Below are 27,069 nucleotides of genomic sequence, written 5' to 3' on the forward strand. Positions count from 1 at the left end.
TAACTATCTTTTTATGTGTGTTAGCATTCCCTTTTGCATCTCATTATGAATTCATGGCTTATCACAGACTTAATTTATTCTATTTAGCTGTAATTATTATTCTCTTTTTAATGTTCAAATGTGACAGCCTGGCTAACCTCAAACTGGCTTCTTTGTCCTTTTAGCACTTAACCTTGGACCTTTTTTAAAAAATTCTCCTTGGCTGGGCACAGTGGCTCACGCCTGTAATCCCAGCATTTGGGAGGCTGAGGTGGAAGGATTGCTTGAGACCAGGAGTTCAGGATCAGTCTGGACAACATAGACCTTGTCTCTACAAAAAAACAAAAAATGTAGTTAGGAGCATGAGTAGTGTTGTATACAGGTAGTCCTAACTAGTTGGGAGGCTAAGGTGGGAAGATGGGTTGAGGCCAGGAGTTTGAGGCTGCAATGAGCCATAATCCCACCACTGCACTCCAGCTCTGGGTGACAGAGTAAAACCTCATCGCTAAAAACAAAAAATAAATGGATAAATAAAAATTTTAAAGTCTTCTTGCTTTCTGACAAGATAGCCCAATCCCATTTTGATATTTTTTTGTTGCAGTAAGACGTGGAACTAGTACTCTCCCTAAAACTCTGTTTTTGTTTTTTGGTTTTTGTTGTTGTTGTTTCGTTTTGTTTTTAAATACCCAGGGTCTCACTGTGTTGCCCAGGCTGGTCTCAAAATCCTAGCCTCAAAGGATCCTCCCACTTTGGCCTCCCAAAGTGCTGGGATTACAGATGTGAGCCACCGCGCCTGGCCTCTGGTTCCTTCTTAATGGAGAATAGTATTAGAGACCAACATCTGTTCCACTGGAGTTGCGGATAAGGAGGGAGGCATTTTTGCTGGCCATTGTAGAGACAGAGCAGAAGAACATGTTTCTTTTAGGGCATATGTTAATAATGGCAGTCCAATTTAACATTACTCAATCTTTTTCTATCTTATCATTTTTCTTTATTATATGGTTGCATTGACCATGAACACTATCATATTGGCATATATCTTTCTGTATGAAGATCCCTCTGCCAAGAATGCTTCCTCTCACCTCTTTTGACTACTTGGCAAAGTTCTTGCCAAGTAAAATGAGAGGAGGAGGGGGTAGAATGAATTTCATTTAAAGCTCAACCTAGTTCAGAAATGTTAAACAAAACCAGAGCAATTGAATATTCTTCTGATATCTCACAGTATTTTTATTGAATTCATTTTCTTCCACTAAAAAAAAAAATACAAACAATATTGAATTCAGCTATCCTGTCAGCATGGTGTTACATTTGAAAATCATTTGTAAATTATATTTACATCATGCTCTTAACATGTATAAATTTTTCGTCTGGGGACAGTGGCTCATGCCTGTAATCCCAGCACTTCGGGAGGCCTGGGCAGATCCTTGAGGCTAGGAGTTCAAGACTAGCCTGGCTAACATAATGAGACCCTGTCTTTACAAAAACAAACAAACAAACAAAAAGCAAAGAAATTAGCTGGGTGCACTGGCATGTTCCTATAGTCCTAGCTACTTGGGAGGCTGAAGTGGGAGGATTGCTTGAGCCCAGGAGTTCAAGGCTGCAGTGAGCTATGGTGGTGCCACTGCACTCCAGCCTGGGTGATGGAGCAAGACCCTTCCCTAAAACTAACTAAATGGATAAATACTTTTTTAGTACTTCTAAAAATTACTTTTCAAATTCATAGTATTAGTTTTAAAGTGTTTTTAAAATTCTCACATTATCTGGAACATGAGCTTTTTGTACAACTTATTGTCCCTTTCCCATGCTGCCCTCACTCTTATGTGCTTTGAAAATAAAAACATTTTTGTGAGATTGTAATTTTCAATGTTAATAATCAGACTGTAGACTTTAAAAAATAATTCATATGTTTATATATGTTGAAGGGCATTGAAACACTCAGTTGTGCTCCTATTGATATGAGCATTATCAATCAGATTATCTTTATATAGGTTTTTTATTGCTTTTTCATTGTTGGCTGTACTTCATATAATTTTTATGTATGTATAATTACTGACAGTGACCCCCTCAATTTTTTTTTTTTTTTGAGATGGAGTTTCACTCTTTTTGCCCAGGCCGGAGTGCAATGGCATGATCTTGGCTCACTGAAAACTCCGCCTCCCAGGTTCAAGTGATTATCCTGCCTCAGCCTCCTGAGTAGCTGGGATTACAGGCACCTGCCACCATGCCCAGCTAATTTTTTTGTATTTTTAGTAGAGACAGGGTTTCACTATGTTGGTCAGGTTAGTTACGAACTCCTGACCTCAGGTGATCCACCCATCTTGGCCTCCCAACCCCAAAATATTTTTGTGTGAACAAATTAATCTTGAGGGAAATTGATATTGCTGTATAACAGATCAGGATTTTCCAGTGTGGCAGTTTATTTTGCTCAGGACAAAATTTAGACATTATCAGATTTTAAAATTTGCTTTTTGAGAATTGTGTGTGTGTGTGTGTGTGTCTGTATGTATGTGTGTGTATATATTTTGTGTGTGTGTGTATTGTGTGTGTATATATTTTTTGAGACAGTTTCACTCTGTTGCCCAGGCTGTAGTGCAGTGGCACAGTCCAGTCATGGCTAACTGCAGCCTTGAACTCCTAGGTTCAAGCAATCCTCCTGCCTCAGCCTCCCAAATAGCTGGGACTATAGGCACACACTATCATGCCCTGCTAAATTAAAAAAAAGTTTTTTTTGGACAGATGAGGTCTCGCTATGTTGCTCAGGCTGATCTTGAACTCCTGGCCTCAAGTGATCCTCCAGCCTCAGCTTCCCAAAGCTCTAGGATTACAAATGTGAGCCACCATATTTGTGAGCCACTTGGCCCTATTTTATATTTATGGTATCTCCAAATGGCTAAAAAGATGGAACCACATAATTATCTTCTAAGAATGCAGTAGCCTCTGCTGAGAAAAAACAAGTCTTGTCCTATAGTTGGAAATAAGCATGTACAATTGGTATATACAAATGAGAGAGTATCAATTTCCCTTGGAAAACATTCTTCACTTTACAAAGAACTCACTTTTGGATTCCTCTAAATGACACATTCCAGTGTACTTAAACAAGTCTTTCCATAATTACCTTACCTTGATTTGCATTACATAACTTTTAGGGAAACGTCTGTTGTATAAAATCAATAATACCTGTATTTACACCTTTCCGTTTGGTTCACTATAACGGCATGATTTATTTGCTTATTTGGATAACAGGTTCACTATGAAGTAGTAAACAGAGCAATATATGAGAACAACATAGCTCCTCTTAGTGGGCTGCTTTTATTTTTATTTATTTACTGAGACAGAGTTTTGCTTTGTTGTCCAGGCTGGAGTGCAGTGGCACTTTCTCAGCTCACTGCAACCTCCACCTCCCAGTTCAAGCAATTCTTGTGCCTCAGCCTCCTGAGTAGCTGGGATTACAGGTGCCCACCACCACACTCGGCTGATTTTTTGTATTTTAGTAGAGATGGGGTTTCATCATGTTGCCCAGGCTGGTCTTGAACTTCTGAGCTCAGGCAGTCTGCCTGTCCTGGCCTCACAAAGTACTAGGATTACAGGCTTGAGCCACGGTGGCCAGCCAGTGGGCTGCTTTTGTAACTAGATTAATATATAGTTGACTAACAGTCAAAGGAAATTTTATATGTATGTGTTTTCTTTTTCTTTTTGAGACAGGGTCTCTCTCTTTCACCCAGGTTGGAATGCAGTGGTGCAAAAAATAGCTCTCTGCATAGCTCCCCACTCCTGGCCAGGAACTATAGTAATGTTAGTTTAGACCCTATAGTCACAGATTTTCACCTTTGATATCCACGGTAACAGGGAGGTTACCATACCTACCTATGCTCTGATTGTCAAACATGCATGAAATTTTTAAAAGTGAGGCTCTTTCTTCTTGACCAAGCCAATCAAGACATACGAGTATGTAATTTTTTAAAAAGTTGATGAATCGGCCGGGCACGGTGGCTCAAGCCTGTAATCCCAGCACTTTGGGAGGCCGAAGTGGGTGGATCACGAGGTCAAGAAATCGAGACCATCCTCGTCAACATGGTGAAACCCCGTCTCTACTAAAAATACAAAAATTAGCTGGGCATAGTGGCGCGTGCCTGTAATCCCAGCTACTCAGGAGGCTGAGGCAGGAGAATTGCCTGAACCCAGGAGGCGGAGGTTGCGGTGAGCCGAGATCGCGCCATTGCGCTCCAGCCTGGGTAACAAGAGCGAAACTCCGTCTCAAAAAAAAAAAAAAAAAGTTGATGAATCATATAAAATTGTTTTTTAGGTAGAAAATTTTCAAATATAGACAGTTTTAACTTAATACATAAAAATCTCTTACAGTAGTTTTGTTTATAAAATATCCTTTATTATATAGACATGAGTTGAGACTTATGGTTTATGAGGGTCATTGTTATTAGAGAGAGGTCTCTGCATCTATAAAGAGGTTTTTTACTAGTTGGAAGATACTTTATTATATTTATTATATTATATAGTACCTAATCTGTAAGTCTTTTTTGGAGATTGCCCTCATAAAATGGGAGAGAAATTGTCATTCAGTTGCTTTGGTAGTGGTTGAAGAAAAGATCTAAAGTTGTGGTTTGTGAACTATATACCATGGCATCCTAGGACCCCATGAAGAAATCCCAGAGGCCTCATGGAAAATTGTTTCCAAAGCAAACACAATACTGTCTATATTAGCTGGACACCACATGAATTAGTTTGAGACAGTTTACAGTTTCAACAGTGCACTCCATTCCTTTCAATGACATCATATCTTTGTGAAGTTAGGTTTTTAGCAATTGCTTTGATAACCAGCAAGTAGTGTGTGAAAATCAGCGTCAAACAGGGAATGAAGAGCGGAGGTGTCTGAACTGATTCCAAGGTTTGAAAAGTGATACAATGCCCAGGCACACATCCATTAGTAAGTAATTAATTGTGGTTATTTAAAAATGAAATTAAATATATTTTTATTTTACATTATATGTATTATTTTTTAAAACAACTACAAGATGTTAGGACATAATTACTAGGTTGTTTGGTCCTGACTACTTACTAAACAGAATGGTTATATATTTGTTGGCCTGGGGGTGTCATACAAAAAGTGCTGAGATGCTAAGGTATATCAGCACTATGAACTAAGAAATTGTAGGAACTTCTGGTTTAAAGTAATTAGAATGCCCAAACAGAATTCACATAGGTGACCAAGTAATTGATACCAAGTGGAAAGGTACATTTAATTTAAATTTCTCATGGATACAGTTTTTAGAGTTGCCACCCCATTCTACTTGTTTAATATTATGTGACAAATGTCTGTACAGTAATCACCCCTTACCCAGGGGGAGTATGTTCCAGAAACCCCAGTAGATGCCTGAAATCACAGATGGTACTGAATTCTTTATATACTATGTATTTTTCCTATACATACATACCTATGATAAAGTTCAATTTATAAATTAGACACAGTAAGAGATTAACAACAATAACAAATTTCAGTCCCACCTACTGACCTCTGGGGAAAGGAGAGGGGCTGAGGTTAAGCTGATCACAAATGGCTAATGATTTAATCAATCATGCCTATATAATGAAGCCTCCATAAAACCCAAAAGGACAAGGTTCTGGATAGCTGAATATGTGAAGGTGCTTGAAAGGTGGTGTGCTGGAGAGAGTATTGAAGCTCTGTGCCACTTCCCACATGCCTGGCCCTATGCATCTCTTTATCTGGCGATTCATCTCTAACCTTTGTAATATCCTTTATTAATAAACTAGTGAATGTAAGTAAAGTATTTCCCTGAGTTCTGTAAGCCACTCTAGCACATTAACGAAATCCAAGGAGTGGGTCATGGGGGCCTCCAATTTATAGCCAGCCAGTCAGAGGCATAGGTGACAACCTACTGCATACTTGCCATTGGCATCTGAAGTGGCGAGCAGTCTTGTAGAACTGAGCCCTCAGCTTGTGGGACTTGACACTATCTCCAGGTAGATGGTGTCAGAATTGAATTATAGAACACTCAGCTGGTGTCCACTGAAGAATTGCTTGGTGTCAGAAGTTTTGTGTTGAATGAGAGTAGAGAATAGTTAGTTTTTTCTATTCACAGTTTGATTTTTCCTGTGTCTCTCAAAGCTGTATTAAATCTTTCCTTGAGTAGAAGACTTCTCCTGAGACATGCCTGTCTGTAAGAGTGGGTGGAGCAGGTAGTGTGTGCAGCATGGAAGAGCCCCACAGAGCTTCTTCCACTGGAAGATTAAGCTCTAGCTAAGAAATTAGGCAGGAAAAGGCGATTGGAGTTAGGATGAGAACAGATGAACTATACACCATGGCCTTCTAGGACTCTCTTCAGAAAGACCAGACTGGGCTGAGCTCAGCTGCACATACCTGCAGTCCTAGCACTTTGTGAGACTGAGATGGGAGGATTGCTTGAGCTCAGGAGTTCAAGACCAGCCTGGGCAATATGGTGAAATCCTATCTCTACAAAAATTACAAAAACTAGTAGGGCTCATTGACTCACACCTGTAGTCTTAGCAACTTGGGAGACTGAGGCAGGAGGATCACTTGAGTCCAGGAGTTTGAGGCTGCAGTGAGATATGATCACACCACTGCACTCCAGCCTGGGCTACAGAGCAAGACCCTGTCTCTTAATACATTCTGGCATGTTTTTTTTTTTTTTTTTAATAAATTACCTTATCCAAATGAAGGGAGTCTGCTATAACTAGAATTTGATGACATAGCATGAGTGGGCAAGAGGGGAAAATGGGAGATGATAGAAATGAATGTGCCAGAGATATATTTTGCCCAGAATCCTGGCCACAGACAGTATGCTAATGCCTGATTTAAGAACAGATTTAGCTGAAAACACTGCAAATCTCAGTATGAATACTCCTTATACAGCCTACACCATCCCTAGCCAGTCTCTGTTCCTCTCCCAAGGAGAGGAAGAAGTTTGCATCCTACCACATAATTCTTCCTCTTTGTAATCAGTATAAAATTCTTAGAATCCCTCATGTAGGTATCTGTAGGAGTGCCTAGGTCTGTTCTGCTTGAAAAATGTGCTTTCCTCCCATATTCATTCTTCTGGCCTAATGATTCCAGTTTTCTGAGACATAATTGTCCTTACCTTTTTTTTTTTTCTGTAGTTCTGTGTTCCAGTTCTTTATCTTTTTGGTTTTTTTCTAAATTAGGGATGAAGAACTCACATGCTTACAGATAATGTAAACAAGGCTAATAAGGACTATAATGAGCTGGAGAGTGCCCAGCTAAAGGGGACAACTATTTCTTACTTCTGGTGAATTGTTGCCACAGGGGCATCTAGATTGCTTGTTACCAGATCTTGAGATGTATTTCAAGAGAAGCTAGAGGTCTGAGAAATTAGTGTACAGCTTCTCAATGTTTACATATTAGTATTTAATTCTGATTTTTAAAACATAGCTAGGTGTTACTTCTGGGCCATAACTTTGCAACCTCTACTCTAGATCTTATGTAAGTTTAAAGCTCAAAATCCAGCCCAGTATTATTTGATAAAAGCCATATCTCTTTGTGTCCTATCAGTTGTGCTTCATTTCTTTCTCAGAATTGCTTTCGGTCAGTTGAAATTCTTTGACTATGTTCCTTGAAAAATTGTCCATCATATCTGAATGGAAGCAGTTGAGGAAAAGAAGTATTTTGATCTGAGTATGTTTAATGCTTTTCCCCCCATGAAAAAGGTATTCACAAAGAGGCCTCAAACTAAGGACTAAGAAAATCTGCCCTCTCAAAGATTGATGTGCAGGATAGAGACTGCACAGGCCTCTGCAGCATTTGGGGCCTCAAAGATTTTGTTAAAAAGCAAATGCTAAAAAAATAAATAAAATAAAAAAAAAAAGGCAAATGCTATAACTTATACCTTGGTGATTAGAATTCTTTGGAACCAAGTCTTAAAAGTCCTCAGTTACACTTTAAACATAATATAATATGACATGATACTCTGCTTGAGTATTCGTGAATTATGCTGTTATAAGTTGCTGGGAAGTTGGCAGGAAGGAAGAAGTAACCATTTAGGGAAAGTACTTACTGGTGAATTCATTATCATGTTAGAGAATAGGAATTTTGCTTTCTGGGTTCTAGATGGCTTCAGTTTATAAAAATAGGTCTAAAATGTTTCTTATTACTCTCTCTTTCTCTCTCCCCTTTCTCCTCTACCCCTCTTTTTTTTTTTTTTTTTTTTTTTTTTTTTTTTTTTTTAGGTTTTCAAAACAAAAATAGAGTTGCAATCTTGGCAGAACTGGACAAAGAGAAAAGAAAACTACTTATGCAGAACCAGTCTTCAACAAATCATCCTGGAGCTAGGTATTGACACTATTATGTGGTTTTTGGTTTTTTGGTTTTTTGAGATAGAGTCTCGCTCTGTCTCCAGGCTGGAGTGCAGTGGCATGAGCTCGGCTCACTGCAACCTCAACCTCTGCCTCCTGGGTTCAAGTGATTCTTCTGCCTCAGCCTCCCAAGTAGCTGTAACTAAAGGTACACACCACCACACCACACCTGGCTAATTTTTGTATTTTTTGTAGAGACGGGGTTTTACCATATTGGCCAGGCTGGTCTCAAACTCCTGACCTCGTGATCCACCCACCTTAGCCTACCAAAGTGCTGGGATTAGAGGTGTGAGCTACCATGCCCGGCCTATAATATGGTTTTTATATTTAGTGATATAAAAATTTCTTGGACCAAATAACTCAATGGCTGACAATGATTTTTTCCTTTAACACTGTAATCTATACATTGTGTCTTATTTCTATAGGGGAGACTAAACTTTACCTGTGCACAACTTAGTTCTTATTGGGAGGCACCTCTGTACCAAAAGACAGATTAACAAGAGAAAAACAAATTTATGAATGCATGCAGCACACATCACAAGGGAGAAACCTTAATGAAAAGCAACTCAAAATTGTGGCTTAGAACTCTGCTTATATAGCATCTTCAACAAAGAATAATAAATTCGTAGAGAAATGTGGCACAAACGAAAGGGATTTTAGGCTTCCGGGGTGGGAAACTGAGAAGGTAAATATATGGAGAAAACGAATGGAGTAAGGCTTGTTGGCAGAGTCCTCTGCTGCTGTCCCTAGGCCAAGTGTCTAGAGCTGTCTCCAGTACAGGAGAAGCTATATCCTGTCTCCAGGCAGAAAGTGGGGAGGGGAGAGAGAGCCCTTTTCTTCAGTTTGCTGCTGTTTTTTATTTTTATTTCTTAGCAACCCTATTAACTGAGCTGCTTCTTAATTGCTTTCAGCTCAAAAATAATTTTGATATCAAAGAAGTATATTTTAGGTGACATATTCTGGTTCCCTTCATTTCCTAGTCAGACTTTTAACAATTAAACTATTTAGCTGATTAAATTGTAAACATTCTAACTAGAATATTTAATTTCCCTATAGCATTCATAGCCTTCAGACTTTTTTTGTGGGGGGTCTCACTCTGTCACCTGCACACCTATGGAATGCAGTGGCACAATCATAGCTCACTACAGCCTCAGTCTCCTGGGCTCAGGTGATCCCCCCTGAATATTTCACACTACAAGCGCACCCCACCACACCTGGCTAATATTTTTTGTTTTTTAGTAGAGATAAGTGAGATCTTGTGTTGCCCAGACTGGTCTCAAACTCCTGGTCTCAAGTGATCCCCCTGCCTCGGCCTCCCAAAGTGCTGGGATTATAAGTGCTTAGCCACAGCACCTAGCCCTTATAGCCTTTTTTTTTTTTTTTTTTTAAGAGTTTTGTATGCTTTTTTATTACTGCAATTGCTGCTAGTGGCCAACTTTTTAATCATTCTGCAAAGTGGATAAAATTTAGGTGGCTTGATGATCTTTATTACAGGAATTCAGTCTCCGCCATATTTAGTATCTTCCCTCAGACCACTGTCTCTGGGCACAGTGACTCATGCCTATAATCCTAGCACTTTGGGAGGCCAAGGTGGGGGGATCACTTGAGCCCAGGAGTTCGAGAGCAGCCTGGGCAATGTGGCAAGACCCATCTCTACAAAAAAAAAATACAAAAAATTAGCCAGGCATGGTGGTGCATGCCTGTGGAGGATCACCTGAGCCCAGGAGTTTGGGGCTGCAGTGAGCTGTGATTGTATGCACTCCAACCTGGATGACAGAGTAAGACCTGTCTCAAAAAAAAAAAAAAAAAAAAAAAAAGATCCATTATCTCATTCAGCCACCACCCTGTCTTTTTACTCTTAAAGCAATTGCCTACACTCATCTTTACTTTCTCACTTATTCATGCCTCAACCTACTGCAGTCTGGCTTCCAGGCCCTCCATCAAAGAAAATGTTCTTGCCTAGGTCACTTGTAACCTTCCTGGGCTAAATCTAGCAGTCCAGAGTCTCTTTCTTATCAGACATCTTAGTGTTATTTGACACCACTGATCACTCTCTCCTTCTTAAAGTACTCTCGGTCCTTGGTTTCCATTTGCTCACTCTAAGAAAATAAAAAACAATAGGAGGAGACTACCTTGATTTCTTTCTCAGACATTTCTCCACTTGTCCCTTGAATGCTGACAGCCCTCTGGATTGATTCTGTTCTAGACAGGCTTGCCAGTCTGCCTCCTTTCACTGGGCAGTTGCGTCTTTTCCCACAAGCCGTTATTTATGTGCTAATCACTTCTGCATTTGCAGCTCTAGTCTGTCCTTTCTTCTAAGCGCCACCTCTGCCTCCTGGACATCTCTACTTTGATGCCCACAGGCATTTTAAATGTAGTATGTCCCAAACTGAACTCATTCTCCCTTCCCGCTCTCCAACAACTACTGAATATTCTTGTGTATCCTGTCTTAGTAAATGGTTCAGGCTACCGTCTAGTACTTACAAAGTCAGAAATGTGAGCTTCAATTGTTTACCATTCCCTTTCACTTTCATCTGCAAGCATTTATCATTCTCTTGTGTTTATACTTTGAATGGTGTCTTGTATCTGTCCATTTTCTTCATTGCTACTGATGCTATCCTGATTTCTGGCCACTCTCATTTCTTGCCTCAATTTTTATAACTGCTTCAAATTTCCTGTGGTCTTATGCTTCTTGAATACATTCATCAGTTGTGTCATTTAGGAAGCTTTAATTGGGAAGTAACAGAAATGTAACGAAATTGGCCTAAACATTAGGGTATCTGTTAACCCGGAGTGTGAAGATAAGGTAGTTCCAGAGTGGCTTAATTCAGTGGCCACAATATCATTAGAGATACAGCTTCATTCATCTTTCCTTTCTGTCTTACCCCATGGGTCAGTGGCTCCCTCAGGTCAGAATATGACTGCAGTGGCTTAGGCATCACCCCGCACTGAGCAACCTGTAGAGGAAAAAGCCTGAAAGGTTCCTGTGTATGTCGCATTTGTAAGAGTGAGGAAGACACTCTCAGAAGCCTTCCTGTAGACACCCATCAAGTCTGGTTGCCCAGATTATGGACCTTTCTCTTGCCTAAACCAGAAATCAGCTAGGGGAATGACATTGTCTTATACCAATCAAGGTCTACCACCTGGGGCATGAGCCTGGCCTGCCCTGAAGCACGTGACCACTGATAATTGAACCAAGTTTGGGTTCCATTAACAAGGAAGAAAGGAGATAAACAGCTGTTGAGGAGGTGGCCAGCACTGTCTGCCACAGTAGTGGTCTTTCTGAACTACAGGGTGATAGTTCTTTTTTTTGAGACAGGGTCTTACTCTGTCACTCAGGCTGGAGTACAGTGGCACAATCTCCTGACCTTCTGGGCTTAAGCAATCCTCCCATCTCAGCCTCCCGAGTGGCTGGAATAGCAGGCACATGCCGCCACACCTGGTTAATTTTATTTTTTAGAGACGGGGTGTCACTATATTGCCCAGGCTGATCTTGAACTCCTGGGCTCAAATGATCCTCCTGCCTTGGACTCCCAAAGTGCTGGGATTACAGGCAGGCATGAGCCACCACGCCTGGCCAAGAGGGTGATACTTCTGATCATGTCACTCCCCTGCCGCTTAACACTGGAGGTCTCCTATTACTGTTAGGATAAGGTCTACATTTTATAACATTTTTCAGACCACTATCCTTCCAGATATATTAAGTGTCCTTATTAATTGTCCTGTTAACATACATCACGCCTCATCAGGATTGCTGTTATCTGTGAGCCTTGTCTTACATGTACCCCTAGTGTTTAGTACAGAGCTACGCATCTAGTAGCTGCTTTAGAATCTGGTAAGTGTCTCTAAGTTTGATTATTTATTCATAATAGTTCTTCCTATGTGGAACATGGTTATGATAATTTAAGTGTTATTATTATTGTTATTATTTTTGAGACAGAGTCTTGCTCTGTCACTAGTCTGGAGTGCAGTGGCACGATCTCGGCTCACTGCAACCTCCATCTCCTGGGTTCAAGCAATTCTGCCTCAGCCTCCCAAGAAGCTGGGACTACAGGTGTGCGCCACCACGCCTGGCTAATTTTTGTATTTTTAGTAGAGGCAGGGTTTCACCATGTTGGCTGGTCACAAACAAGTTTAATTATTATACAAACAAAAAAGTATGGTTTTATTGTTGATGAGTATCATGTGATTTAACTGTTTTTTAAAATAATGTTAATAGAGATCATGATAGATCATGGTATCTCAAATCTGTTTGAATGTAGGAGACCATAAATTATACATTTTAGGCTGGGCATGATGGCTCATGCCTGTAATCCCAGCACTTTGGGAGGCCTAGGTGGGCAGATCACTTGAGGTCAGGAGTTTGAGACCAGCCTGGCCAACATGGTGAAACCCCATCTCTACTAAAAATACAAAAATCAAATACAGCTGGGTGTGGTTGTGCACACCCGTAATCCCAGCTGCTCAGGAGGCTAAGGCATGAGAATCACTTAAACCCGGAGGCAGAGGTTGCAGTGAGCTGAGATCACACCACTGCACTCCAGCCTGGGCGACAGAGTGAGACTCTGTCTCCAAAAAAAAAAAGGTAATTTTTTTTTTAAAAGATCATTTAAAATCTCAATAAATAATATAGACTTTCTTTATATAAATTAATGTAGATAGTGAGAGAAAAGGAAAAAAGATTTATTCTGGGAAGTCTTTTTTACCCCTATAAAGGATATATAATGAAAAGTTGTGATTCAGAATAAGGACATCTCTTTAAGAGATTTATTGTATAGCATAGTGACTATAATTGATGATACATACTTGAAAATTGCTAAGAGAATAGATCTTAAATGCTCCACAACCAAAGTATGTGAGGTGATGGATGTGTTAATTAGCTTGATTTAACCATTTCACAGCATATACAAATATTAAAACATCACATTGTGCACTGGAAATAGATGCGGTTTTTGCCAAGGATACCTCAATTTAAAGAAAGAAGATAATTTACTACCATCCAAAAAAAAGTAAGGATGTTTCTGCCTTAAGCAGCCAAGTAACCAAGATTCCCATTTTAGCATTGCACTCTCGAGACCATCCCTTAATAAGGACTTCCGGGATCACGCTGAGCAGCAGCATATTGCAGCGCAACAGAAAGCAGCTTTGCAGGTGAGAGAAGTATACTGACATTCTTGCCTCAATGGAGATTTCCTGGGTCTTAGAAGCCAGCACATAGTTATTGTCTATTTCAGTGGAACAATATCAATAAAAATGTTCCACACATAATTGCAATGGTTTGCTGATGTTCAGTCATGCCCAGAGGACTTGAAGGACCAGTGCAGCAGTAATGAAAGTATCTTTTATGGTGCTGACTTGGTCATGATTGATTCTGTGCTGTACATGCCAAGGGATTGCTTGTGCACAAAAGAGTTTAGGATATTTCGATGGACAGGAATGATCTTAAAAATGGAACTGGCTAGTTTAATAGTACATGCATTTTTTTCAAATCTATCATGTCATTACATCCTTTGATAGTTGTATTGGTTTATTGTTGTTGCTTGGAATTTTTTTTTTTTTTTTTTTTTTAATGCTCAGCACAACTGTTGTGTAGGAAATGTTTAAAAGCTCACTCTTACTATAGGACTAGGAATGTGATGCTTCATCAGAATAAAAAAAAATTCTTCAGAGTAATAAATAGTCTTAGTGTTACAGTCTCATCTTGAATAGTTTAAGATTTCCAGAGACTTTGGATAAGACTTTTTTTTTTTTTTCGATCGGTATAATTTAATCACTTATATTTTTAAAGCTTAGAATCCCAGAATTGGAAGGAACATTATGAAGACCATTTCACTTTATTTTATTTTATTTATCTATTTTTTAGAGACAGGGTCTCATACTCTGTCACCCAGGCTGGAGTGCAGTGGTGCCATCATAGCTTATATAACCTCAAACTCCTGGGTTCAAGTAATCTTCTTGCCTCAGCCTCCTAAATAGCTGAGACTACAGGCACGTGCCATTGTGCCTAGCTAATTTTTAATTCTTTTAGAGTTGGGGTCTCACTGTGTTGCCTAGGCTGCTCTCAAACTCCTGGCCTCAAGTGATCCTCCCACCTCAGTCACCCAAAGTGTTGGGATTACAGGTATGAGCCACCATTGCCCAGCCCTCCATTCACTTTAGATGGCCTAAAAATAGTCTTTTTTTTTTTTTTTTTAATGACAGAGGGAAGTTACTGGTGGTTTTCTGTTATTTACATTCCAACATTCTCTACAAAATGTTGGTTTTCAATCGCCAGTAATCTCACTGACTTTCCCCCTCTCCTTCTAACTACTGCCCTTCTTTCTCAAGTGCCTGATTTGCTGACCAAGATCAGAGTATTTCGGGATCTCTGATACTCGTTTTCCTCACTTGAAGGAACAAAACAATTCATGTCTGACTCATTTATTGACTGAGGAGGGTCACAGGGTAGATAGAGAGGATGATAATTGAGCACCTGGTGTAATTTGTTAGTCCAGATTCTGTATGACTGTCCATTTCTTGTATGTTTAAACACAACCAGCAGCATAAGAACTGATTTTAAGATAAATTCCATCTCACCCATAACAATTAAAAATAAATGAATAAACAAATAAATTTGGTCTCAAGCATTCAGAAGGAATAAGTAATTTTAATGCCTTGGTGAAGAATTGTGACTCTATTTAATAGCTTAATTGCCTTTTTTTTTTAATCTTTTCAGCATGCTCATGCACATTCTTCTGGATACTTCATAACTCAAGACTCTGCATTTGGGAACCTTATTCTTCCTGTTTTACCTCGCCTTGACCCAGAATGAAGAAAATATTTGTGATGGAATAGTGACTTTGTAATGTCAAATGCCAAAGCTACTATCATTCAGTGCTAGATGAACTGTGACTTTCAGAATTTTGGTGAACTCTGATATTTTTTGTTTGTTTAAAAGAAAGGAATGTGGAAGTAAAAGCAGAAAAAAGGATAACCAGGATGATGAGAGCTGTGGAAGCTGTGTTGTCCAAGGAATCGATTATGTACCGTGACTGTAACTTTTTTTGTAATGCTGTTTAACTCGCAATCAGATTCTGAATTGGATGGTCACAAAATCAGTCCCCAACCCCTAGCAAGTTTGACTGAATATATCATGTCCACAGTAGATTTTCAAGAATCATTTATAGTACTTAACTTTAAAGAAACAAGGTGCTTTTAAAAAATGAACCAATAGGCTTAAATCAGTTACATCCATATTTGCTATTTATAGGATTGGTGTCAGTGTACCTTTTGAGTTTATAGTCAACATGTATCATCCTGAAATATTCTTTCTGAATCATAACTACGTCCCCCTTTCTCACTTTAAAGCAAACCCCAAGAATCAATTACTAACCAGTCTTAACCATCTTTTATAAACATATGCCCTTATAAATGATGTGACTAAATGCAATTAAAACTAACAGGAAATGTGGTGGTTTTTGTACATCCTCTTAACTTAGTGTCACCACATAAATGGTGAGTTTGCGTGGTTCTAGTGTCCATTTTTGTTCTAACTAACTGAAAACGTAATGGCCGGGCATGGTGGCTCACGCCTGTAATCCCAGCACTTTGGGAGGCCGAAGCAGGCAGATCACTGGAGGTCAGGAGTTTGAAACCAAGCTGGCCAACATGGAGAAACCCTGTCTCTACTAAAAATACAAAAATTAGCCAGGTGTGGTGGCGCTTTTCTGTAATCCCAGCTACTTGGGAGGCTGAGGCAGGAGAATCACTTGAACCCAGGAGGCAGGGGTTGCAGTGAGCCAAGATGGAGTCACTGCACTCCAGCCTGGGTGACAGTGAGACTTCATCTCAAAAAAAAAAAAAAAAAAGAAAAGAAAAGAAAAAACTTATCATGCAAGTTGAGCTCCTTTTTAATTAAGAAGGAAGGAGTTAGGTTAAGAAAGTCTCTCCACATGACCATCTTTAGCAGTATCTGGGGTGCTTATTTAAATATGCAGTCCCACTACCCTACCCTAGTCCTACAGAATTAGAATCGGATTCAAAATAAAGTCTGAAAACCATGAAATAGAGAATTTTATGAAATATCTTGTACAAATTTTCATGATATATTTATACAGGCATGGGTTTGTAGATCCCTGAAACTTAGAGGTCATTTAGCTAAAATCTACATTTCTTTTTAACTTTTAATAGGATTGAAATGATATTTTACACTGTATCATAGATAGAGTATTTTATATAACTTTTTGTAACTGACCTCATCTTGGCCTCGAGTCCCATCCTCTCTGGTGGTAGGGTAAAACTGAAAATTCCAGTTTGGGTCAATAGTTAGTGAAAGTTCTACTTTCTTTTCAGAGAGTTTCTTCTCCCCCTTCTTCCTTAGATATTTTCACCAAACACACAGCCCCATCCTACTCAAACCAAGGGAAGCAAGGGTGGACAATTCTAGAATTGGCTGTGCTGTGTAGGTTTTTTTGAGAATTTGAACTGATTTCCTTCATTTTGATGAGGTGGCAACTGTCCCCGTTGTAACGGTCACCATTACAGCGAGGACAGCCTTACGTCTGCAGCTGCAGAGCTCTTCAGGGGGCCTCTGGCTCCTGTCCTTCCTCAGGTCCCTCCAGCTACTCCTTGGGCCTCCTTATGGTAGCCCTCATGGTCTTTTGAGTTAATTTCACTAGGCTTCTGTTCTCTGTGATCTACAACATAACTGACATGGTTCTAAATCTGTCTCTAGGGAGATAGCAGATTAGTATATTTTCTACACTTTGAAGCCTCTACCTAATGTATGACTTTTGTAGCTCAGGTAAAGAGACCTTTTTACAGTGGTATCCTTTCTAGTCTGTTAGCCTTTTAAATAGATGTGGTCTAAATCCTGGCTAGGAAGCACTTCTCTCCACCCCTCTGCTTTGAGTCACAAATTCAATTCAATTTCCTATGTATTTATTAATACCTACAGATAAAGCACTGCGCTTTAGGGGACACAAAGGTGACTGGCACCTGCTCTTTTAGGAGGTCACAGCGCAGAGGATCCTATTCTGGTATACCAGTAGTGTGTCCAAGCCACAGCCTGGGCAACATAGCAAGACCCCTGTCTCTACTAAAAATTAAAAAAAAAAAAGATGATTGGCTAAGTGTGCTGGTGCATGTGTATAGCCCCAGCCACTTCGGAGGCTGAGGTGGGAGGATTGCTTGAGCCTGGGAGGTCAAAGCTGCAGCGAGCCATGCTTGCACAACTGTACTCCAGCCTCAGCAACAGAGTGAGACCCTGTCTCTAAATCAATCAGGCAAGCCAGAATGCAGTAGTGGCCTGAGAGGCGTCCTGGAACGTAGTGCGGTCTGGCTAGGCTTAGACGTGTTCATGTGATTTTACCTGGCAAGGGAAGGAAGAGCTGCTCCACGTGCAGAGCAAGGTTTCAGAATGAGAAGTGCAGGCACCGCAGAGGGCGGGGAAAAGGGCAGCAGTGGACTGCGAAGCCCTCAGATAGAGTTCAGCATTGCTTCCCTCATTAGGGATGAGTTTCATGAACTCAATATCTCTGCATGTTCCTCCCTCTGTAAGATGAGAACAGCACATGCTCTGCCTATGTCAGAAATTGTCTACTATTTTTCAAAGTGCAAGCCTCAACCCATTACTGAGTTGAGAAGCCAACTTAATGGCTTAACAGGATGTGACCAGCATTTAAAAAAATAAAAATAAAAACCATCTTGAGTGTACTGCATGTAGAAATAGGTGGGTTTGCCTCTTGAATCTTCTGTGTGTTCATGTATGTGTATATTTTACTTTGTATTGTTGGTTTTTTAAGAGACAGAGTCTTGCTCTGTCATCCAGGCTGGAGTGCAATGGCAGAGTCATAGCTCACTGTCAGACTCCTCAAATCCCTGGGCTCAAGCAATCCTCTACCCTTAGCCTCCCAAGTAGCTGGGACTACAGGCACATGCCACCGTGCCCAACACATTTTTTTTTATTTTTGTAGAGACAGCGTCTTGCTATGTTACCCAGGCTGGCCTTGAACTCTTGGCCTCAAGCAGTCCTCTGGATCCTTCCACCTTGGCCTCCTAAAGTGCTGAGATTACAGGTGTGAGCCACTGCACCTGGCTTACTTACTTTGTCTATTGTCTGTTCCAATAGAATGTAAAGTCTTGGAAAGAATTTTTGTTTATTTCCTTCTCTTCCTCCTTTCCTTTCTTCCTCTTTTACTTTGTTCACTACTGTATTCCACGTAAAATATATTTGGCATATAGTAGGTGCTCAATATGTTAAAGGAAGGAATGAAAGAATTTATATGACTTGAGTTGCAATATAAAATGTATATTTTTTTTTTACTGTGAGTTATGAGCGAAAAAAAAAAAGCTTTGAAAGCACTTCTAAATAATGCAGATGTCAGTGCTTTGTATGACCCTGGAATAAAAACTGAAATGACTCAGTAATTTCAAAGGCATATTTTTTTTCCTGAACAATCTATAAGCTGTTTCATTAAGTTGTCTCAGTTATTCGCTTCACTTCGGCAATAGAAGCTCAGCCTTTATATGTGTTTAAAACCTCTTGAGGCAAGGGATTTGGCAAATGTGGTTACATAGAGAACAGAAGATAACAGAGAATCAATTCATTAGTGCAGTTGAAGCCCCTACTGGAATCCCGTCAGCGAGCACAAGTCCCATTTCAGCAGCATTAAATGCAGCAAGTATTTGCTGAGTGCTTTTCTTTTTCTTTCTTTCCTTCTTTCTTTTTTTTTTTTTGAGACAGAGTTTCACTCTTGTTGCCCAGGCTGGAGTGCAATGGCATGATCTTGGCTCACCACATTCTCCACCTCCTGGGTTCAAGAGATTCTCCTGCCTCAGTCTCCCGACTAGCTGGGATTACAGGCATGTGCCACCACGCCCAGCTAAATTTTTGTATTTTTAGTAGAGACCGAGTTTTGTCATGTTGGCCAGGCTGGTCTCGAACTCCTAGCCTTAAGAGATCCACCTGCCTCAGCCTCCCAAAGTGCTGGGATTACAGGTGTGAGCCACCGCACCTGGCTGGTCACAGGCTTTTTAAAATGTGCAAATAATGAACATGGACGATGAGGAAGAAAAGAAGAGCAGTCACTGTCCTCAAGAGTCTGACAATCTAGAGTAGATGAGACAAGCACACTAAAAACTAATCCTGGGAGCAACCTGGAGAGGAGAGAATGGGGACGGGAGCCCGAAAGGACCAATAAAAGCTACATCAGAGCAAGCATTGGAATTTGGCTTTCAAGATGAGAAGGTTTCAGCCAGGAGAGACTGAGCAACATTCAAAGCAAGGGAAACACCTGTACAGAGGTAGGAGGAAAGCAGGTTTGGGGCAATTTTACCAAAAGCCCAATTTAGCTGGAGCACAGAGAGACTTGTATAGGCAGATAAGTGGAAACAAGGCTAACCAGAGGCTAGATTCATTCCAGAACATCTGGAATCCGAGGGTGCGCCAGATCTCTTTAGCTCGGTACACAGCTGGGAGATATTGAACATTTTGGGGCATAGGCAGGTACAGAGATGAACCCATCTGGCCCTCATCAGCTCTTGGGAAAGGGGGACGTGTGAGGTACTAAAAGAATATTACTTGGCCGGGTGCAGTCGCTCACGCCTATAATCCCAGCACTTTGGGAGGCCGAGGCGGGTGGATCACGAGGTCAAGAGATTGAGATCATCCTGGTCAACAAGTTGAAACCCTGTCTCTACTAAAAAGACAAAAAAATTAGCTGGGCATGGTGGTGCGCGCCTGTAGTCCCAGCTACTCGGGGAGGCAGGGGTAGGAGAATTGCTTGAACTCAGGAGGCGGAGGTTGCAGTGAGCCGAAATTGCGCCATTGCACTCCAGCCTGGGTAACAAGAGCGAAACTCCATCTAAAAAAATAAATAAATAAATAAATAAAATTATATTACTCTTCTTGTCTGCAAATTCAGAGACAGGTGTGTTCTGTTTACATCTGCCTTTCAACTCCAGCCCCATCTGTCTTTGCTATCTCTTGCATTTGGTTGTTGGGTCCTTCCCCATATTTCTCTGTGCCCACCTCCCTCCCCTATCTACCTTTCTTTCCTCCAGTTTTCTTCTATATCTCCTTCCAAAAGCCTTTTAAGAAGGATAAAGCAGCTGGGCATGGTGGCTTATGGCTGTAATCCCAGCATCTTGGGAGGCCGAGGTGGGCAGATCATGAGGTCAGGAGATCAAAACCATCCTGGTTAACACAGTGAAACCTCGTCTCTACCAAAAATACAAAAAATTAGCTGAGCTTGGTGGCATGTGCCTGTAGTCCCAGCTACTCGGGAGGCTGAGGCAGGAGAATTGCTTGAACCCAGGAGGCAGAGATTGCAGTGAGCCGAGATGGTGCCATTGCACTCCAGCCTAGGTGACAGAGCAAGACTCAGTCTCAAAAAAAATGTATCTTTTCAATGATGCCTTCTTTGACCACCCTAGTTAAAATTTCATCTCCTTTTCCCAATACACCCTTGCTTAATTTTTCTCTGTGGCACTTAGACCCTTTAACATATAATGTAATTTATTTTATCCTCCTCCATCTAGAAAAAAAGTGCCACGCGTGCCGACATTTTTGTGTTTCCTGATACATTTCTCTATTGCTTAGAACAGTGCCTGGTACATCATAGCAAGTGTTCAATTTTTTTTTTCTTTGAGACAGAGTTTTGCTTTTGTTGCCCAGGCTGGAGTACAATGGTGTAATCTCGGCTGACTGCAACCTCCGCCTCCCGGGTTCAAGCGATTCTCCTGCCTCAGCCTCCCAAGTAGCTGGGATTACAGGCATGTGCCACCATGCCCGGCTAATTTTTTTTGTATTTTTAGTAGAGACGGGGTTTCTCCATGTTGGTCAGGCTGGTCTAGAACTCTTGACCTCAGGTGATCTGCCCACCTTGGCCTCCCAAAGTGCTGAGATTACAGGCATGAGCCACTTCGCCCAGCCTGGTGTTCAAATATTTTAATGAATAAATGAAATCAGTCAGGTGTCCAAAGGGAGAACTGGCATCCTGGTCCACTGTCAGAGAGTAGACCTTCTCCCCACACTCACATAGTCAAAAACTATGCCCGTAATTGTAGGGGTCCTTGGACTCCTTGAAGCCAGCCATGGGTCTGGAATTAAAATCTTTTGATCAAAAGGAGGTTAGCTGCTACCTTGGTAGTTGCTTCTCCAATGCAGTGTTTTGGAAATCTCAATGCCACAGACCTTACTGAGTCTCTTAGAGGATTTGGAAGCTTGCAATATTGTAGCAAATACAGGTTGGCAGCATAGTTCTGTTAAGAAAACATGAGTTGTGCCGGCCCCTTGGTCTTCATTGCTGAGCCTATTAATTCAAGTTCTCTGAGGGAAACATTGACCATTGAAAATACAGGCTCTGGGCAGCCATTGGCTGAGACACAGACCTCTATGTTGAGAGGTCCTGATGTTTATTAGAAAAATGAGTTCTTTTCCTAATTTAGCCACTCCATGAGTCAGTTCTCACAGATGTAAAGCTACTCTATCTGAATACACGTGGCTCCTTGAGAATGGCAGACGCCTTACAGGTGATGACCCTGGTCGGTGTGTAGGTTTGTTCAACATTGCTGTCCTCTGAGGCAGCAGAATCCAAGAGGCCTAGCCTGCCTCTCAGGAGGAGCTCTCACAGATCGTGTGCCAGATGAGAACTGGAGAAGAAGCATGAGCTTTACAAGAGCAGGGTGTGTCAGGAGAGGAGAAGGTGGGAGGGAAGGGCGGGAGAGAGGAAGGGCATGGTGTAAATGCAAGATCCAGCAGTCCACGTGGCCAGTGTGGAGCTTTAGCAGAAAGGCTTTGGTGAGCTAGGAAAGGGAAATGATAGAATAAGACTTGTGTGTAGTGCGACTTTTCTAGGAAGCAGTTGGGGAGGGACTGGTGGAGGCAAGAGGCAAGGAGGCCACTCAGGTGACTTCTGAATAATCACTGGGCAGAATGGTGTGGGCCGACCAAGTTGGTGGCAGTAAGGAGAATGAGAAGAAAGAAGATTCAAGGGCAGGTAGAATGATTAGATAATGGAAATTGATTATGGAGGAAGGAGGAAAGAGGGAGGTGCTAGAATGAACTGTCAGGTTTCTGGCTTGGGCAACAAGGTGGGTACAGGTGCCATTTCCTTAGGAAGGAAAGACAGGGTGGGACCTGGAGTTGAGGAGCCTATTTCAACTGTGGTTCTACAGGAGAAGTAAGCCCAAAAGCCCCAAGGCTTCACAGTCTGGAATGAATGTCTCTCCCCTGCATCTGAAATGGTACTAGTTATGTACCTCAGTTCTCCTTGAAGAACTGAGAAACTAGGCCTCGAGTCTTTTCTGCATTCTGTGGTTCAGCTGAAGAAGCCCAGTTGAGAAAGGTTTAGAAAATCTAGGTTTATAATGGAACAGAATAGAGAACTCAGAAATAAGATCACACACCTACAACCATCTGATCTTTGACAAACTTGGCAAAAACAAGCCATGGGGAAAGGACTCTATTTAATAAATGGTGATGGGAGTGCTGGTTCGCCATATGCAAAACATTGAAACTGGACCCCTTCCTTACACCACAGACAAAAATTAACTCAAGATGGATTAAAGACTTAAATGTAAAATCCAAAACTGTAAAAACCCTAGAAGAAAATCTAGACAATACCATTCAAGACATAGGCACGGGCAAAGATTTCATGACAAAAACGCCAAAAGCAATTGCAACAAAAGCAAAAATTGACCAATGCGATCTGATTAAACTAAAGAGATTCTGTACAGCAAAATAAAGTATCGTCGGAACGAACAACCTAAAGAATGGGAGAAAAGTTTTGCAATCTATCCACCTGACAAAAGTCTAATATCCACAATCTACAAGGAACTTAAAAAGTTTACAAGAAAAAAATCAACCCCATTAAAAAGTGGGCAAAGGACATGAACAGACACTTCTTAAAAGAAGACATACATGCAGCCAATAAACATATGAAAAAAAGCTAAACATCACTGATCATAAGAGAAATGCAAATCAAAACCACAATGAGATACCATCTCAGCCAGTCAGGATGGCTATTATTAACATGTCAAACAACAGAGGCTAGCGAGGTTGTGGAGAAAATGGAACACGTTTCACTGTTGATGGGAGTGTAAATTAGTTCAACCATTGTGGAAGCCAGTGTGGTGATTCCTCAAAGACCTAGAGGCAGAAATACCATTTGGCCCAGCAATCTCATTACTGGTTATATACCCAGAGGAATATAAATCATTCTGTTATAAAGATACATGCACTCGTATGTCCACTTCAGCACTATTCACAATAGCCAAGACATGGAATAATCCTAAAGGCCCATCAATGATAGACTGGATAAAGAAAATGTGGTACCTATACACCATGGAATACTATGTAGCCATAAAAAGAATAAGATCATGTCTTTTGCAGGGACATGGATGGAGTTGGAAGCCATTGTCCTCAGCAAACTAACACAGGAACAGAAAACCAAACACGGCACGTTCTCACTTATAAGTGGGAGCTGAAAGACTACACATGGACACACAGTGGAGAACAACACACTCTGGGGCCTGTCAGCAGTGGGGTGGAGGGAGAGAGCGCATCAGGAAGAACAGCTAATGGATGCTGGGCTTACTATCCAGGTGGTGGGATGATCCGTGCAGCAAACCACCATGGCACACATCCACCTATGCAACAAACCTGCACATCCTGCACATGTACCCCCGAACTTAAAAGTCGAAGGAAAAAAAAAAAAAGAAATCTAGGTCTACTTATGCTAAGGCCATGGAAGTGGATGAAACTGTCATGGGAAAGTAAATGAAAGCGTCAAAGGATGAGGAGCCAGAGAGTATCCAGAGACGCTGCAGAAAAGCCTGGAGACAAAGAAGCTCACATGGAAACCAAGAAGATCATTGCAGGGGCAGGGGAGCTATTTCCCAAAGTGTGCTTATTGCGCCACTGGTGACGCTAAGAAGTAACTCTTGGGGTACGTATGGGCAAACACTTTGAATAGTTATGTATTTATATTTATTGCAAGTAATATAGGATTTATATAGTAATAGAAATAATAACCATAGCTAATAGTTACTATTTTTTCTTTCTTTATTTTCTTTTTTTTGGGGGCAGGATCTCACTCTGTCACCCAGGCTGGAGTGAACTGGTATGATCTCAGTTCACTGCAGCCTCAACTTCCCCAGCTCAAGAGATCCTCCCACTTCAGCCTCCTGAGTAGCTGGGATTACACACGCATGCCACCAGACCTGGCTCATTTTTAATCTTCTGTGGAGATAGGGTCTCACAATGACCAGCTGCAGCTGGTCTCAAATTCCTGCCCTCAAGTGATCCTCCTACCTCAACCACCCGGTATTGGGATTGCAGGCATGACTCACCGCACCCAGTCTAGTTACTGTTTTTTTCTAGACAGTTACTCTGTACCAGGCGTTAAGTGCTTTGTATGTATTAATATTCTTATTCTTTGCTTTAATATAAATTCAAGTAAAAATGAATCAATTTAAAGAAAATACCAAAAAATAATAGGACGAGTGGACTCAGTTATCGCAAACATTGTGAAGGTTCTGCGGGTGACAGTGCCCTGGCTGGATAGTATATACTGAGAAGTAGTGAGAAAGCAAGAGGAATCCGGCCGGGCACGGTGGCTCAAGCCTGTAATCCCAGACTTTGGGAAGCCGAGGCAGGCGGATCACCTGAGGTCAGGAGTTGGAGACCAGCCTGGCCAACGTGGCGAAACCCTGTGTCTACTAAAAATACAAAAAATTAGCTGGGCGTGGTGGCGGGTGCCTGTAATCGCAGCTATTTGGGAGGCTGAGGCAGGAGAATGACTTGAACCCGGGAGGGAGAAGCTGCAGTGACCTGAGATGGCGCCATTGCACTCCAGCCTGGGCAACAAGAATGAAACTCCATCTTTGAAAAAAAAAAAAAGGGGAATCCATGGTACTGATCTATACCTAGTAGTCTACACATGTACTGAGAACACAGAACAAAAGGAAATATCTGAAGCATAGTTTTCCCTGCCTAGAGGGGAGGCCAAATCACATCCTTTCAATTCTGGGCCATTATTCAAGGACATACAACAACAAAGCACAGATACTTATTAACTAGTAACAAAAATGTATTTATCATCACTGGGCTTTAGATTCTTTAGTAACGTCCTAAAAGATTCACTGTATTCTTTGAATCTGGCCAAACTCTTCAACGTGATTGCCACAGTTAAGTATATTAGAAACGTGCTAAATTACTTCCTTGATTGCATTTTGAACATTTCAGCAGCTGAGTACACTGCAAATACCCCAGCAGGAATTTTTATTTCTCATCCTTATTTCTTTGGGATCCCCTGAGAAATACAAGAATGTTGTTTATTGCTGAAACACATCTTGTTTAATGTCTTTCATGTTTGTCCCTGGTGTCTAACCAGAAAAGATGGTGATGGAAACTCTCCTAGGCAGAGGAAGGAATAAAACAGGGAAACCGAAAGGAAGAGAAGGAAAAGGAAATGTACTGGGGAAGGATGGGAGGATGGGGACGTGGGGACACACACCTTCTAAAATAAGCCAGGACGTACTGGCATGAGACCCCTTCAGGCCCAGGGAGGCAATGTTGTGACATATCAATGAGGGTGAGGACCCCAGGGACCCAGTGTCCCTGAGGGATCTAACCCCATGCCCCACTAGTGCTCCCCAGGAGTGTTTGTCCCTGAGGCGGAGAAGGCCATGTGGCATTCCAGGCCCTTGGACCTCCTGGCTCAGTTTGCCAACTTCACAGTGTGACTGGATCCCATCTCAGTCTAGACGTCATAACTACAGTTCTCTTAGGGCTGCTGGGATCAACCCCAATACTTCCACAAATCTGCTTACGGTCTGCATTAAGCAAAATGTGTTCCCAGGCTCCGTCGTGTGGTAGGTACAAACGAGGCCAAGTTCAAAGCAACGGCTTCAACTCCACTGGCTCTTATCATCACTGCCACCACCCAGCGCGCTCACCTGGAAAATCTTATCTTCTCAGGTCTCTCCTTTCTGCTAGAAGATTCTGTGGTTCTGCGAGACTGAGGAGGAGGCTTGTGGGATCTCTAGTGCAGGAGCTTTTTGTTTTTTGTTGTTTTTTTTACATTTTCCTTAATGGAAAATTTTAAACATATAGGATAGAACAGGGAAGAGGGTAATGAACCCTCACTCATCACAGATGATTTAACAAGTATCTGCTCAAGGCCAATTTGTACTCCCTCTGTGCCTCCTTGTACTCTACTCCTCGGGATTATTTTGAAGAAAAAGGTTAAGTAATGTAGAATATACCTCAAAAAAATAAACTCTCTTTAAAGACATTGAGTACAAGAGTTTTAAAAAGTGGACTTCTTACTTTGGGAGGCCGAGGTGGGCAGATCACTTGAGGTCAAGAGTTCGAGACCAGCCTGGCCAACATGGTGAAACCCCGTCTCTACTAAAAATACAAAAATTAGCTGGACGTGGTGGCAGGTACCTGTAGTCCCAGCTACTTGGGAGCTAAGGCAGGAGAATCGCTTGAACCCTGGAGGCGGAGGTTGCAGTGAGCTGAGATTGCGCCATTGCACTCCATCCAGCCTGGACAACAAGAGCGAAACTGCATCTCAAAAAAAAAGGAAGTATTTTTCAGAAACTTGTTTCTTAGAAATTACTTTTAACTGCTCTATATACAGAACAGCAAATTTCTATGCTAAAAGTTTGCGAATTAAATGTAGTCTCCAAAAGCCATACATAATCATTTAAAGAGCAGAAAAATGTTAATTAGCATGTACA

At 41.3% G+C, this 27,069-nt stretch overlaps 1 protein-coding gene across 1 annotated transcript in view; it reads left to right on the plus strand.

Annotated features, from left to right (window-relative positions):
• INIP (INTS3 and NABP interacting protein) overlaps positions 1 to 15,790 on the plus strand; it is a 30,492-nt gene extending 14,702 nt beyond the window's left edge. Inside the window, exons 3-5 of the mRNA XM_012461843.2 lie at positions 8,215 to 8,317; positions 13,401 to 13,491; positions 15,056 to 15,790. Of these exons, the coding sequence (XP_012317266.1) occupies positions 8,215 to 8,317; positions 13,401 to 13,491; positions 15,056 to 15,151 (290 nt within the window). The 3' untranslated portion in view covers positions 15,152 to 15,790. The remainder of the gene's footprint in view (positions 1 to 8,214; positions 8,318 to 13,400; positions 13,492 to 15,055) is intronic.
• The last annotated feature ends 11,279 nt before the right edge of the window (positions 15,791 to 27,069 follow it).

The sequence above is a fragment of the Aotus nancymaae genome, unplaced genomic scaffold (assembly GCF_030222135.1).
Source record: "Aotus nancymaae isolate 86718 unplaced genomic scaffold, 86718_ANA_hifiasm-v0.15.2.pri h1tg000003l, whole genome shotgun sequence".
Lineage (NCBI taxonomy): Eukaryota > Metazoa > Chordata > Mammalia > Primates > Aotidae > Aotus > Aotus nancymaae.